Raw genomic sequence first — 14,722 nt, 5'->3', positions numbered from 1 at the left:
TCAGTTCAGTGGCTCAGTCGTGTCTGACTCTTTTCGACCTCAGGGACTGCAGCATGCCAAGCTTCCCTGTCCATCACTAACTCCTGGAGCTTACTCAAACTCATGTCCATCAAGTAGGTGAGGCCATCCAACCATCTCATCCTCTGTCACCCACTTCTCCTCCTAACCTCAATCCTTCCCAGCATCAGGGTCTTTTCCAGTGAGTTAGTTCTTCGTATTAGGTGGCCAAAGTATTAGAGCTTCAGCTTCAGCATCAGTGCTTCCAACGAATATTCAGGACTGATTTCCTTTCGGATGGACTGGTTGGACCTCCTTGCAGTCCAAGGGACTCTCAAGAGTCTTCTCCAACACCACAGTTCAAAAGCATCAATTCTTCAGCTCTCAATCTTCCTTATGGTCCACGGAATAGCTCTATAATTTTACCTTTTCCAGATTCCATATAGTTGAAATCATATAGTATGTAGTCTGAATTTTCAGACTTAGGTCCATTTTTTTAGTTGAATTGTTTGGCTTTTTATTGTTGAGTTTTAAGGGTATATTTGTACATTTTAGATAAGTGCCTTTTATGAGATATGTCCTTTGCAAATATTTTCTCCCAGTCCACGGCTTATCTTCTCATTCTCTTGACAATGTCTTTTGTAGAGCAGAAGTTTTTAATTTTAATAAAGCCCAACGTATCAATTATTTCTTTCGTGGTTTGTGTCTTTGGTGTTATGTCTAAAGAGCTTTTGCCACACTCAAGGTCATCCAGGTTTTCTCCTCTGTGACCTTCTAGGAGTTTTAGTTTTGTATTTTACACTTCAGCCTCTGATCCGTTCATCTTTCACTTTTCGACCCTTGTGCATTTTCCCATGATGGTCTCTGGTGGTCAGGCCGAAGATGACTTGCTTGCAGTGTCCTTTTTTATATTTTCCAAATTTTCAGCAGGGGATATATGTTATTTTCATACTCAGGGGAAAACAAAATATATTCTTTTAAAAAGACGTCCCAGCTATAGGTCTTTCAACCTGAAGTTCTCAGTGCTGACAGCCTGCTTTCTTTCCTCTTCGTCAAAGGGCCACCTGAGTGAAGGGTATGGGCAGCTTTGCAGCATCTACCTCAAACTGCTGAGAACGAAGATGGAGTACCACACCAAAGTGAGTCTTTTCAGCAATTCTGCCAGCCCTGCCAGCCGCCCCTCACAGACCACCCTGCCCCCGCCCGGGGCTGTCCCGTCTCCTCACACCTGGCTGGGCTTTTTTGGTTTGTTTTTCGGCCGTGCTGGGTCTCGGTTGCAGCAGCAGCTTCTCTCTTTGAGGCACAAGCACTTCTCTTGTGGAGCACAGGCCCTAGAGCACGTGGGCTCAGCGTTTGCAGCACGTGGGTGTCATTGCCACAAGACATTTGGGATATTAGTTCCCCGACCAGGGATCGAACCTGTGTCCTCTGCATTGGAAGGCAGATTCTCAACCAGTGGACCACCAGGGAAGTCCCCCCTGGCCACGCTAATTGTCAGGTTTTCCAGGTAATAGGACAGCCTGGCTTCTCAGGGAATGTTCACACCGTATCCCAGCTGTGTGAGAGGAAACATTTTATAGAGCGACCGCAGTCAGTGGGATGTGGCCTGGGATTTTGGCCCGGGTCCTCTGCACCTTTTGTTCCGAATCTTGCAAAGAGAGAAACTTGATCCACCAAGTGCGTTCATTCGCTAAGTCACGTCCAACTCTTCGTGACTCTATGGACTAGCCCGCTAGGCTCCTCGGTCCAGGGATTCTCCAGGCAAGAATACTGGAGTGGGTTGTTATTTCCTACTCCAGGGGATCTTCCCAATCCCGGGATCAAACCCGCGTCTCTTGTGTCCCCTGCACTGGCAGGTGGATTCTTTACCACTAGCGCCACCTGGGAAGCCTGATCCACCAGGTGGCCTTATGAAAATATTTCAGAAGCACTGACTTGACTGGTAATAGAAATAACTCCTTCCATTCATACAGTAAGTGTCCACACAGGACTTTCTGCTCAAGATATGACTTTAGTTAGTATTTCTTACATACCTAATGCATATAAAAGTGTGTGCCAAGTGGCAGATAAGGATAAGGAGAAAGGGTCTGCTCTTTAGGAGGTCACAGATCCACTGGGGAGAGAAGCTTACACACTTGCAATAGCTGTATAATAGTGCCAGGTGTGTGCCTGCAGAAAAGTGCCAGGGATGTTTTGAAAAGATGGGAGGGGTGGGGCTTGATGTAATCCTTGAAGGGTGGGCATGATGGCAATAGGAAGTAAGGAAGAACGGCCCGCCAGGTGGGAGGGGAAGCGGCCTGAATTAGGGAGCTGGCAGTGGAAACAGAGAAAGGAGGAAACCTAAGAAGAAATACCATAACTTAGTCTGTTTATCTCCAGTAACTTTTGTATACTCAAGGAGTATCTTTGATTCATGAAAACCATCCTAGTCGATTCAACCTTTTTTGAATATCATTTAATCTTCACAACAGCCCTATAAACATGTACGATCATATCCTAGGAAAGTGAAACCCAGATGGTGGCTGGGCGCCTTAAGGACCTTAGTCAGAAAGCTCCTCGGTGGTGAGGTGGGATTCTAACCTGGGCCAGGTTGATTAGAAGCTCATGCTGTCCTCAGTAACCACCTTTACTCCCCTGGTGTATCACTGAGGGTTGACTCTGGACTAGGGCGAGGTGAGGTTCTGGAGAGAAAAAGAGAGATAGACTTTGCTGCTGCCTTTGGGAGTCGCAGTCTGGTTGGGAGAGAAAAAGGAGGGCCCACAGAAGTGAGTCGTGGGGTGTCTTGCCCAGGTTCGGGCAACCAGGTGGGCTTCTAGGAGGTGGTGACACTTGAGCTCAGTGTTAGGGCATTACAATTACCTATGCTGGATACACATCACCCCAGAGCTTAATGACTTAAAACAACAGCAGTCTTTTGTTATCTCTGACATTCTGTTGGTCTGGGGTTCCACAAAGCCTTGGCCAGCAGTTCTGGCTGGAGGTTTCCCATGCAGTTGCAGTCAGATGCCAGCTGGAGCTGAAACGGTGGGGGGCTGGCCTGGCATCTCTTCACGAAGTCTCAGCACTAGTCAGGGCTTCCTTGCAGCCTGGTGAGTTGGCCACGAGAACAGGTAGAGTTCATTTAGATGACCCAGCCTCTGAAGTCACAGAGTGTCCCTCCCACCATCCTGTGCTGGTGGAGGCCATCACAGAGGTTCCTAGAGTCACAGGGAGGGGACTGTCATCACTCCAGGTGGAATATCAGGGTCACATCATAAAGAGAGGGTGTTGAATGGGATATGTCACTTGAACCACGGTTCGCCCTCTGGTCCCACCATTCCCATCTCTCTCTGCCTGCTGTGGAGTACTTTTTCCCCCTTCTGCAGACCCCAGGCTGCCACTTAGCAGGTAGAGAGGAAGGGGCAATGAGGAAGGGCAGGATGGGTGTTCCTGGCAGTGGATCAGCTGAAGACATAAGGGCAGGAGGCCCAGGACACTCTGGCGTCCACGTGGCATTATCAGGAGACCCACGTTAGTACGAGAAGCAGGCAGGGTGGAGAGCGACAGGTGCCTGGGCTGGTGTGTGAGGTCATCCATTCAGTGTGGAGGATGACTTGGGCTGGGCTGTCGGTGTGAAAGATGGGGAGAGCCAGGTTTAGACAGTTATCTCTGGGACAGACCAGGGTCAGGGACTTCCTGAAGATTGGCGGGAAAGGGAGGAGAGGCGGGGACAACAACTGGAGGAAGATGTGGGGCCGTGGGAAAGACCTGGAGCGTGGGATGCGGGCAGGAGCTTATGGAGGCAGGTAGAGCCATGGGCGCTCAGCACTGTGGGTTCCCGGAGGGCCAAGAGCAGGGGTTCGTGTCTCCCTTGTCCCGTGTGTGGCCCAGCATCTGGCCCGTAACAGGAGCTCAAGCAGGATTTGTCGGGATGAGCGAGAGAAGGAACCAGAAACTAGATTGGTTCGGTAGCACGCAGGGAGGGGCTGATCCTGAGTCCGGAAGGTGTCGACTCCTCTTTGAAGCTGGAGGAAGGGCAGGGCAAGTGGGTACCTTTGAAGCAGGGAAGGGAGTGGGAAGCAGGATGCCGAGTTTTGATACAAGAAAGCGAGCGCCTGACGTGGTAAGGTGCCGAGGGTGATGGCGTGGGATCTGGGTACCAGGTGCAGAGCTGGGCAGTCATTGATGGGAAGGGGAACCGACGGGCCAGTAGCAAGGACTGTTAGTTGCTCAGTCGTGTCTGACTCTTTGCCACCCCATGGACTATAGCCCACCAGGCTCCTCTGTCCTTGGAATTCTTCAGGCAAGAATACTGGAGTGGGTTGCCATTTCCTCCTCCAGGCAATCTTTCGGATACAGGGATTGAACCCAGGTCTCCTGCATTACAGGCTGATTTTTTTTTACCATCTGAGCCATCAAGGAAGCCTCAACAAGGGCTGTTAAGGGGCAGTGGAGCTAGAGAGCAGGCTTCCCCGCTGGCTCAGTGGTAAGGAATCCCCCTGCAGTGCAGGAGCCTCAGGAGACATGGGTATGACCCCTGGGTAGGGAAGATCCCCTGGAGGAGGTGCATGGCAACCCACTCCAGTACTCTTGCCTGGAGAATCCCATGGACAGAGAGCCTGGAGGGCTATATAGTCCATAGGGTCGCAAAGACTCATACAGGACTGAAGTGACTTAGCAGGCACTCACGCAGAGCTATAGAGCGCGGTTTCATAGTGATGAATTGTGAGTCATTCTCGAGGGAGAAGGGCAGCTGGTCTGAGACACAGAGCATGGGACAACGATCCAGACTCACTGGGGTTCTCGGCACTGTGGTGTGAGGACGGGCAGGAACGAAGATGAGGGCGAGGTGCCGTACGTAGGTGCCGTGATGTCCAGACCCAGTGAGGAAGTAAACGGCCAGAAGGGGGCGATAAAGGAACCGGCTTGCAGACTTCCCTTTGGTCCAGTGGTTAATACTCCGTGCTTCCAATGCAGGGAACGTGGGTTCGATCCCTGGTCAGGGAACCACATGCTGCATGGTGCAGCCAAAAAATAAAATCAATTAAAAAAGGAAAAAGCAACCGGCCTGAGTCTCTGAAGCAGAGGAGCCGGGGTGGTGGGCCTCAGGACAGGAGGGTGTTACAGCCAGAGATGGAGGTGCCCGAGTGGAGGATTTCTGTCTTCAGAGCCTGAAGAACTCAGCCTGGAATTTAGAGCCCCCTTGGTGGACTGGCCACCATCTCTCTGTGCTCCCTCCGCTCTGGACAGACCACACAGAAAGACAGGAGACTACAGATACGCAACAACTGATAATCCCAGATAACCTCCCCTGACTGCAGGGGTGCTTCCTGTAATCTTCTCCAACCTTCAAGTTTCTTTTACTAATTCCATTTTGCTGAAGTTAATATGAGAATCGGTTTGCCTGGCCCTGAACTCACAATAGAAGCTTCCGGAAGTGGTCAAAGGACAGCGGGAAGCCTGGATAGGGTTCGGAATGTACTAGGGATAAGCAGAGGCTACACTGCCTGCCTGGTGTGGGTGTCTGGTTGAGGACCGCCAGCAGTTACGCGCTGGGTGTCCTTGCCCCAGGGAGACGAAGTCCGTGGTACAGGCTATGGGGGTGGGGCCCTCCCTGAGGTCCCAGGGATGGGATGGAACCTTCGTGTGTGTGTGTGTGTGTGTGTCTGTGTGTCTGTGTGTGTGTGTGTGTCTCTGTGTATACTCCCCACGGAGCACGCAGGCACCCACACCAAGCAGAATCCATCCTGTTGCTGCCGGAGCTCAATGGGACTTGGTGTGCGTGATGTCAGCTGTAGAGAGAGCTCTCAGGGTGTCCTGTTCTGACTTCCTCTGCCTCCTTCCCAGAACCCCAGGTTCCCAGGCAACCTTCACATGAGTGACCGGCAGCTAGAGGAGGCTGGAGAGAGTGACGTCAATAACTTGTAAGTGGCCGTCCTTATGCCCTGGCCCGAGGGGGACGGGAGCTTGTGTAGGTCTTCTCACTTCCAGTTAGGGTCATAGAGGGCCTGAGGGCAGGGCCGGTGGCCGAGGTGGGGACAGAGCCTCTAAGTGACTTGACCCTGGGGCTGCTTACTGCTGGTGCCTTGCCCAGAACCCTTCCAGGGTGTTTCCCGCTCCAGGCCTCCCTTCTCTGTGCCCCTCTGCCCTCCCAACACAGTGTGGAACCTACCCTCTTTCTCTTCTGCTGTCACTGTTGAATTCGCCCTGCTTGGTCTTCCAACGGCCTTAATATCCACTTAGCTGGAGGCTGAGACTCAGAGCTGGTGTGTGCATTTGTGCGTGCACACCTGTACACGCGTGCTTTTGGGCTGTAGAGTATAAGCTCTCTTTCCTCTTGGGTCCAGTTTCCAGCTGACAGTGGAAATGTTCGACTACCTGGAGTGTGAACTTAACCTCTTCCAAACTGGTGAGTCCCTCCCTCCCATCTGGCCCAGGCTTTCCTGGCCAGCACCTGACCCCCAGACTGGTTCCCTCCTGGGAACAGCCAGCCCAGCCCCCCTCTCTGTGCAAGTTGTACAGCACGGGCCAGGAAGATGGAGCTGCCCCACCGTGTCTGTGCCCTCGGCCCTGGTACAGAGGTTGAAGTCCAAGGGCATTCTCAGAGTCACGTGACCAGAAGGGCTGCAGTTCCCCACTGCATTGGCCTCCCTGCTAAGCCCGGGCCTCCGAGAGTCCAAAGACACTTCCAGCCTCTCTGACAGTCCCTGGACTGTGGCCCCAGCACTGGCTGGTCCTTTGGCCCAGACCTGTCTGCCGCTCAGCTGGGCTGGCCCTCTTTCTGCCCCAGCATTCCATGATACTTGGCTCTGTTTCCATATGCCTTGATCCTTTGGGTTATTAGCAATGTATGTTGAGCGCCTCTTCAAAAATCAGGAACTAGGCCTTGCTCACCTCTGTTCTAGCCCCGTGCCTGTCATTGCAAGTGCTCAGCAGCCAAGTTCAAGAACACTTGCTTTCTAGATGAACAGCAATGAAGAAACAGCAGGTGAACAGAGTTCATAAACTGATGTCAACATCCATCTGAATGCTGTGGAAGTGTCTGGGGTGAATTAGTTAGAGTTCTCCTGAGAGCTACCCGAGTCTTTGCACACACTCCTCTATGGTTGAATGCTCATGGTTTTCCCCACCCTCCTCCATCCTCATTCACCTCTTGGTGGTGGTGGTTTAGTCACTAAGTCATGTGACCCCATGGACTGTCGCCCGTCAGGCTCTTTTCTCCATGGGGATTGTCCAGGCAAGAACACTGGAGTGGGTTGCCATTGCCTTCTCCAGGGGATTCCTGACTCAGAGGTCAAACACATATCTCCTGCATTGGTAGGCAGGTTCTTTACCAGCCACCAGGGAAAAGCCCATTCACCTCTTACGAGCCCAGAAACGGAGAAAAATGGGATCAGAAGTCTATCCAGCTTCTAAGTCTTAGTCTGTGACCTTGTAAGATCTGGATCAGAACCTTCGGAAGAGGGTGCCCCAGGTTTTCAACTGTGGGAAACGTGGGCTAGTTACAATGAATGTTGATTGGATGCACCTGCAATGATTCTCAAAGTGTGGTCCCTGGACCAGCAGCATCCGCATCACCTGAGAATGTAGCCCACCAGGCTCCTCTGTCCATGGGATTTCCCAGGCAAGAATACTAGAGCGGGTTGCCATTGCCTTCTCCAGAGGGATCTTCCCGACCCAAGAATCGAGCCCGATCTCCTGCATTGGCAGGCAGATTCTTTATGGCTGAGCCAGCCCGGAAGCCTTGCCCCCCGCCTTACCCTAGACCAGTTAAAACAGAAGCAGGGATGAAGGAGCTGCAGGCAGTCATGAGTCGTCTCTGCGTTTCCCTGGGTGATTCTAATCAGTTTCCAAGCCAACCCGAAGAACCACTGCAAGTTGCTATGCCACTTATAGGACATTCTCATTTAATCCTTACAAGACCTCCTTATGAGACCCTTATGAGGAATGTGCCATTAGAACCATCTGCATCTCACGGAAGAGTACCTAGAGGCACCAAGAGATTGAGTAACTTTGCCCCCGGTCACACCACTCTAGATGTTACTGGATGCCAAGGGGCATTCCTGGAAAGCAGCTGACCGGCCAGGAGTAGCCTGAGATTTCCTGCCAGAGTGGAGCCTAGGGAAGCCAGGAGACTTGGGGATGGCCGCCTCGCAGTGACAGCTGCTTCTAATTTGTGTCAAGAAGAAAAGCTGCCTTTTAATTAGAACTGTTTGGGACTTTTTTTTTTTTTTTTCAGTTGCCAGACTTAAGCCTGTTAACGGGGATTAGTGTGGCCAGGGAAGGTCGAACACAGTGGCTCTGGGCTTTCCTCCGGGGCTGTCCCATGCACTGAGGGCCTGCAGGGGGATGTCTCTCAGTGTTGGCCACATGTGGAATCTCTGGAGGCGGCGGGCAGCCACTGCGGGGAGATCAGCCTGGCCGGTGGTGTGTGCTGACGGTCCACGGCCAGGCATCTGGTTGCTTGGTTTAGGAGCAGGGGGCAGGAGGTGAGCATGGAGGGGTCCGTGGGAACATCTTGCCCTCTGGAGCCCGGGAGAATGGAGGGCAGGTCACCCACTCCCTACAAGGACCTCCATCAGCCTTGATCCTGACAGTTCACCCTCTTCCTGGTTCCTTGCCCAGTGTCCTCAAAGCCTCTCTGGTTGTCCACCCGAGGTTCCTGCACGTTGCCCCATCTGGTGTTCCAAGAACCCTGGGAAAACCCACCAGGAAGCCCGGGCTGAATTATCGGCTCCTTAGTGTTCTGATCAACGTTTGATATTTTCCCCACATGCTTTCTACTGTCACCCCCAGATCGGGAGTTTCTTAGGGTCCAGGCACCATGAGACCAAGCTCATGCCTGAGATGGAGGGCTGCGTGGGGCTGTGTGCACAGCCCCTTCCGATCCTGAAAATCTGATTCCCCGTAAAACTGAGAGCTTCTCTTGAATAAGAATTCACCTCCCACATTAAATCAGAAGTCTACCAGGTGCTGTGTTCTGCCTGCCAATGTGGGGCAGGGAGCGTGAAGCTCCTCAGACCGGAAGGAGGCATTTGGGGCGCTCCCCCACCAATCCCTTCTTTCCTGGCCTCCCACTGGGCTGTACCCGGCATAGAACCAGTCATTTCACTGGTTTGTGACACAGGAGCCTGATGGCTGCCAGGGACACAGGCTCCTCGTCTCTTCTCTGGCCACGGGGGCTCTGGCTTTTAACTCAACATCTCTCAAGCAAAACCACTTCTTGGCTTTGTGACCTCCTTCAAGTTGCTCACCTCCAGTTTCCTCTTCTGTGTAATGGGGATGCTTTTAGCTACCCCGTAGGAGTGTTGAATGGAGGAGGAAACGACCACCCACTCCAGTATTCTTGCCTGGGAAACCCCATGGACCCAGGAGCCTGGTGGGCTACACTCCATGGGGTCATGAAGAGTCGGACACGCCTGAGCCTAGCACAAAGCAGAGAGGTGCTGAAAGGGTTAAACACGTTAACACGAGACCATGGTTGCACAGAACAGGTCCTCCGGTGCCGAACGCTTGTCCTCTGCCCTCAAAGAAGGTGGCCTCTCACTCCCCAGCTCTGCTCACGTCTCCCCTTCCTGTCCCCTAGTGTTCAACTCCCTGGACATGTCGCGCTCCGTGTCGGTGACCACAGCCGGGCAGTGCCGCCTCGCCCCGCTCATCCAGGTCATCTTGGATTGCAGCCACCTTTATGATTACGCTGTCAAGCTTCTCTTCAAGCTCCACTCCTGTGAGTATTCCGGGCTTGATCTCTGGAAGCTTCTGGCCGCAAGGCCGTCCCTGGAGAGAGGCAGCTCCTCCCGCCCCGGCGCCCTTGGCTTTCTGCTCATATTCTGGAAGGCCCCCGGAGCTCCCAGCTGTCTTGATAATAATAAAAGATCAGGGCCAAGCCTTGCTGTGCGCAGGGACGCACCCAGCCTGCCCTAGCGGTGACCCAGGATGGCCCTGCCCTGCCCTTCCAGGCTACCACGTTGTTCGTGAACCGATAGTGATATGTTATTATTCACTGAAGTCAGTGTTCTATGCACATTTCCAGTTTGTGCCTAATGACCTTTTTCTGTCCCAAGATCCCATCTGGGTCGTGGTGTCACATTCAGTCATCAGGTATCCCTAGGCTCCTCTAGGCTCTGATAGTTCCTTGGACTTGCCTTGTTTTTGATGACCTCGACAGTTGTTTTTATTGCTTTTTTCTCCACTTTATTTTTGGGTGCCCTGGGTCTTCGTTGTTCACGGGGGCTTTCTCTAGTTGTGGCGAGTGCAGGGCTTCTCACTGGGGCTGCTTCTCTTGTTGCAGAGTACGGGCTCTAGGCTCCAGGCCTCAGTGGTCGTGGCTCACGGGCTTAGTTGCTCTACAGCCTCTGAAATCCTCCCAGACCAGGGATTGAATCCGTGTCTGTGCCTTGCATTGGCGTGTGCACTCTTAACCACTGGCCACCAGGGACGTCTTTAAGGAGTCCTGGTCGGATACCTCGTAGGATGTTCCTCATTAGAGTTCGTCCGATTTCTCTCAATGGTGAGAGAAATCTCACCACTGGATTTCCTGGGTTCTTGGGAGAAAGATTGTTGAGGGAAAGTGCTATTGTCATCACTGTAAACTTTTGTTCCTTTGAGTTACTATATTTATATATGTACTCCGTGTTTATACTGAATGATAGTATCACATTCAAAAATTTCTAAAATTGAAATTTAAGACATCTGTAGCTGAACTGCATAGAACTGTACAATCTGGGAGGTGAGCGGTCCCCACTCTGCCACGGAGGAGGCCGGCCCTAAGAGGCTGCTGCTTGTCCAGCATCGTGGAGTCCGCAGTTACCGAGCCAGTGCTAGACTGGCTCCTGTGGGTCTCAGTCCTGTGGTGTTTGGCCCCCCGGCAGGCTCTCTGGGTCTCTCCCAGACTCACGTTTGCACAAAGCCTCACCCAGGGCATCCAGTGCACATGACCCCTGGGAGAGAGCCCCCTTCCAGGGCCTGCCCTGGTCCACCCTGCTGCTGTGGTTAGGGGCACAACTTCCAGCCCTCTGTGCCCAGGGAGCTCGCACTCCAGGAGCAGACAGAAGGAGAGTTGGCTGATAAGCACCTCCAGAGTCCCTGCTGGCCCCAACTGGGCCCAAGAGGTTACCAGTTCCTGGGCAGCTCTAGGTCAGGAATGCCTTCCCCTGGGCTGACCACTGGCCCCAGGAAGGATGGTCCCCTTCCCTCCCCAGGTCCCCTGCCCTCTGCCCCTTTCCTTCCCTCTCACTCTTTTCCGATTCCTTCCAGGTCTCCCAGCCGACACCCTGCAAGGCCACCGGGACCGCTTCCTGGAGCAGTTCACAAAGTAAGCGGCTTGAGTGACAGAAAAGAAGCGAATCTAAAGTGCTGTAAACGCAACCCATCCTTGCAGGAGCTCTTGCTTTGATTTTATTTTATATTTTACTTTTTGGCCGCACCATGCTGTAGGCACATAGGATTTAGTTCCCCAACCAGGGATCAAACCCGCTCCCCCTGCCTTAGAAGCATGGAGTCTTAACCACTCGACCACTAGGGAAGTTCCAGGAGCACTTGCTTTTAAATCATCGAGGGACAAGGGTAGCTGCTTTATTGCTTTAAAGGCGAAGGAAAAGAAGGTGTGGGTAAAACTGCCAATGATTGGGGAAGCCATCAGTTCTCTAATAAATCTCAGAGGAAGGTGATTCCATTCATTCATTGATTGCTACCCTTAGGCCCAGGACTTCATCCTCTTCTCCTTTTCTTTACCTAAATTCTCTTGGTCTCATGCCATGTGCATGCTGACAGCTCCAAGAGATGTATATCCGACCAGACCTCACCTCTGAATGCCAGGCTCACATCCCCAGTGGTCTGTTTGACATCTCTACACCAAATTTGGGCTTCCCTAATAGCTCAGTTGGTAAAGAATCTGCCTGCAATGCAGGAGACCTGGGTTTGATCCCTGAGTTGGGAAGATCCCCTGGAGAAGGGTACGGCTACCCACTCTAGTATTCTGGCCCGGAGAATTCCATGGACTGTAATAGACCATGGGGTCCCAAAGAGTTGGACATGACTGAGTGACTTTCACTTTTCACACTAAAATTACATCTCAAACTGAACTCTAGGCTTTCTTCCAAAAATGTTTTCTTCCTGATCTTTTTTATCTCAGTGAATACTGCCCACCATCTGCTTAAGAGAGAGATCTGGAACTCACCATTCTCCTCATTCCCCACGTTTAATCTATTAGCGAGCTCAGATGACACTTGGTTTATCTACAGACAGATCTTGGCTCTAGTTCTGCCTCCCACCTCGGCCCCTTCCTTTGCTGTCTACCAGGACCCTCCAGTATGGACACGGTGCTCTGCTCCTGTCCCCTGCAATCCCATCCCCATCCAGCAGTTAGAATGACCTTGTGAAAACATAACCCCCTTGCTCCCAACCTTTCAGTGGCTTCTGATAACGATGAAAACCAAATCTAAGCCCCTCTCTGTGGTCTGCAAGGTCTTTGCATGATCTGGCCTCTGCCCGTCCTTGCTGACCTCTTGTCCTGTGCTCATAGTGTTTCAGGCATACTTTGTGGGGTCCTCTTCCAGTTTCTGAAACATACCCAGAGCTCCGAGGCTTAACACTTGCTATTCCCCCTCCTCAAGATGCTCTTCTTCCAGCCTGGCCAGCTCCATCCAGGTCACCTTCAGTTTCCTCCGCACAAAGGAAGTCTCTATCCACCTTATTTAAGTGGGGTCTTTCCCCCCATCTCCTGTTCCACCTCACCTCCCCATCCACCCACCCACCCTGGTATTCTCCATTATAGCAGCTTTCTAGTTCTAAGAATGACTTTATTTTTGTTCGACTATCTTGCCTGTAATTGTATCTCTAGCACCTGAATTCATAATAGTTCCTTAAGACTGTAGTGTTTAGTCAATGTTTGAATCAATTCAGGAACTAATCAGCCTGCTATCTAGTCTAGAAGAGGAAGAGCTTGTTTGACAGAGGGGCAAATGATTCTGCTGCGTTTTCGGGAAAGAAAATTGGTGATGAGATGACAAGTCCAGTTCATCTTTCAATTCAGTCTGCCTGAGAAGAGGGGCCAGAATGGAGGAGAGACAGGGGAAGGAGGGAGCCAGGAAGGACACTAGTGTGATTGTTTTCCTTGTTAATTTCTTCATCCTTGACTACAGGAAAAGCATCGCCCCCAGAACCCAAGCCCAGGCTTCTCTTGCTGGTTGCTGAGTAGCAATCAGAGGGCAAGTTCAGAGTTGTGCTAACCACCCGGTTCCTTATTCTGTTTGAAAAGCCTTGTATGTTTATGCTATAAAAAATGACTTATTAAATCCTAGGAGACAGGCCCTGGGGCCGATTTCCTGGAATGTTAAATTCCAGTAGCTTAGGAAAGCAAGAGCCTATTACTGTTGGCTCCAGCCCAGAAAGCGGGGGACGTGTGGTCAGGTGATTCAGTTTCCCTTCATTCTTCCAGCTAATGAAAGCATCACCTTCTCTTTCGCGGACACAGCTGCGGGGAAAGCAGCAGTGAGGTCACAGGGACAGTCCTAACCTTGGGGTCTGATGGGCTGTCCTGAGACCCCAGCGGTTTCATTTATTGGGCTGAGCAGGAGAAAATTCGGTGCTGCAGAGCGAGGGCTGATATCACTAACCCCCTTTCATCTCAGAAAGTATGTCTGATGCTCTCGGCCTTCCATGCTTAGATACAAAATGGAGACTTGAGGATGAGAAAAAATTGGAGTTTCTTCATTCCCATATCCATCCAAGATTATTTGTTGTTTTAGTCACTAAGTCGTGTCCGACTCTTTTGCGACCCCATGGACTGTAGCCTGCCAATCTGCTCTGTCCATGGGATTCTTCCAGGAAAGCATACTGGAGTGGGTTGTCACTTCCTTCTCCGGGGGAATCTTCCGGATCCAGGGATTGAACCCGCATCTCGTACATTGGCAAGTGGATTCTTTACCCCTGAGCCACCTGGGAAGGCTGTAGTCCACGGAGTCGCAAAGAAGCGGCCCCAACTTACAACTAGACACCACCAACGTTGCTCACCCCCAGATCAGTGAGGGCTGGCAATACATAATGTGTCCCAGCAGCGTCATAATTGCACCATGGAGGGCATCTCCTTGGCAGCCTGCGGCCGGGGCTGGGCAGGCAGTAGGAAAGCGGGGTGTCCCCTCCTCGGGGCTAGTGAAGGCCCCCAGCAGCCCTCCAACCTCTCTCCACCCCTAGGTTGAAAGATTTCTTCTACCGCTCCAGCAACTTGCAGTACTTCAAGCGGCTCATTCAGATCCCTCAACTGCCAGAGGTAAACGTGCCAGGGGATTGCTGAGCCCAGGAGGCCTGTCCTTGAGGTGGGCAGGCGGGCAGGGTTCAAGAAATGTGTCTTCCCGCTTCAGAACCCACCCAATTTCCTGCGAGCCTCCGCCCTGTCAGAGCACGTCAGCCCCGTGGTGGTGATCCCAGCCGAGGCGTCGTCCCCCGACAGCGAGCCGGTCTTAGAGAAGGATGACCTCATGGGGATGGACGCCTCCCAGCAGGTGAGAACCTCATAAGAGGAAGCTCACTTAGCCCTTCCCGGCACCCCCGGGTACAGGGAGGTGGGCGGGAGGACCATGGCCAAGCTAGGCCACCTTCTTATTTATTTATTCATTTATTTGACTGCACTGGCTCTTTTTATTTTATTTTATTTTTTACATTTTATTTATATATGGCTGTGCAGGCTTTTCTCTTGTTTCAAAGAGTGGGGGCTACTCTTCGTTGCAGTGCAGGGGCTTCTCTCTCT

General features: G+C 52.1%; 1 protein-coding gene across 6 annotated transcripts in view; it reads left to right on the top strand.

The window, feature by feature from the left end:
- Nucleotides 1–14,722, top strand: part of HIP1 (huntingtin interacting protein 1) — a 133,501-nt gene that overhangs the window by 94,513 nt on the left and 24,266 nt on the right. For all 6 annotated transcript variants that reach the window (XM_004020975.5, XM_060405957.1, XM_042240413.1 and 3 more), the window contains exons 5-11: nucleotides 1,056–1,136; nucleotides 5,824–5,900; nucleotides 6,324–6,385; nucleotides 9,563–9,703; nucleotides 11,233–11,290; nucleotides 14,170–14,245; nucleotides 14,337–14,477. In XM_004020975.5, the coding sequence (XP_004021024.2) occupies nucleotides 1,056–1,136; nucleotides 5,824–5,900; nucleotides 6,324–6,385; nucleotides 9,563–9,703; nucleotides 11,233–11,290; nucleotides 14,170–14,245; nucleotides 14,337–14,477 (636 nt within the window). The remainder of the gene's footprint in view (nucleotides 1–1,055; nucleotides 1,137–5,823; nucleotides 5,901–6,323; nucleotides 6,386–9,562; nucleotides 9,704–11,232; nucleotides 11,291–14,169; nucleotides 14,246–14,336; nucleotides 14,478–14,722) is intronic.

Source organism: Ovis aries, chromosome 24 (genome assembly GCF_016772045.2).
Source record: "Ovis aries strain OAR_USU_Benz2616 breed Rambouillet chromosome 24, ARS-UI_Ramb_v3.0, whole genome shotgun sequence".
Classification (NCBI taxonomy): Eukaryota; Metazoa; Chordata; class Mammalia; order Artiodactyla; family Bovidae; genus Ovis; species Ovis aries.
Note: the sequence above shows the minus strand (reverse complement) of the source record. Positions and strands in the feature narration are given on the sequence as shown.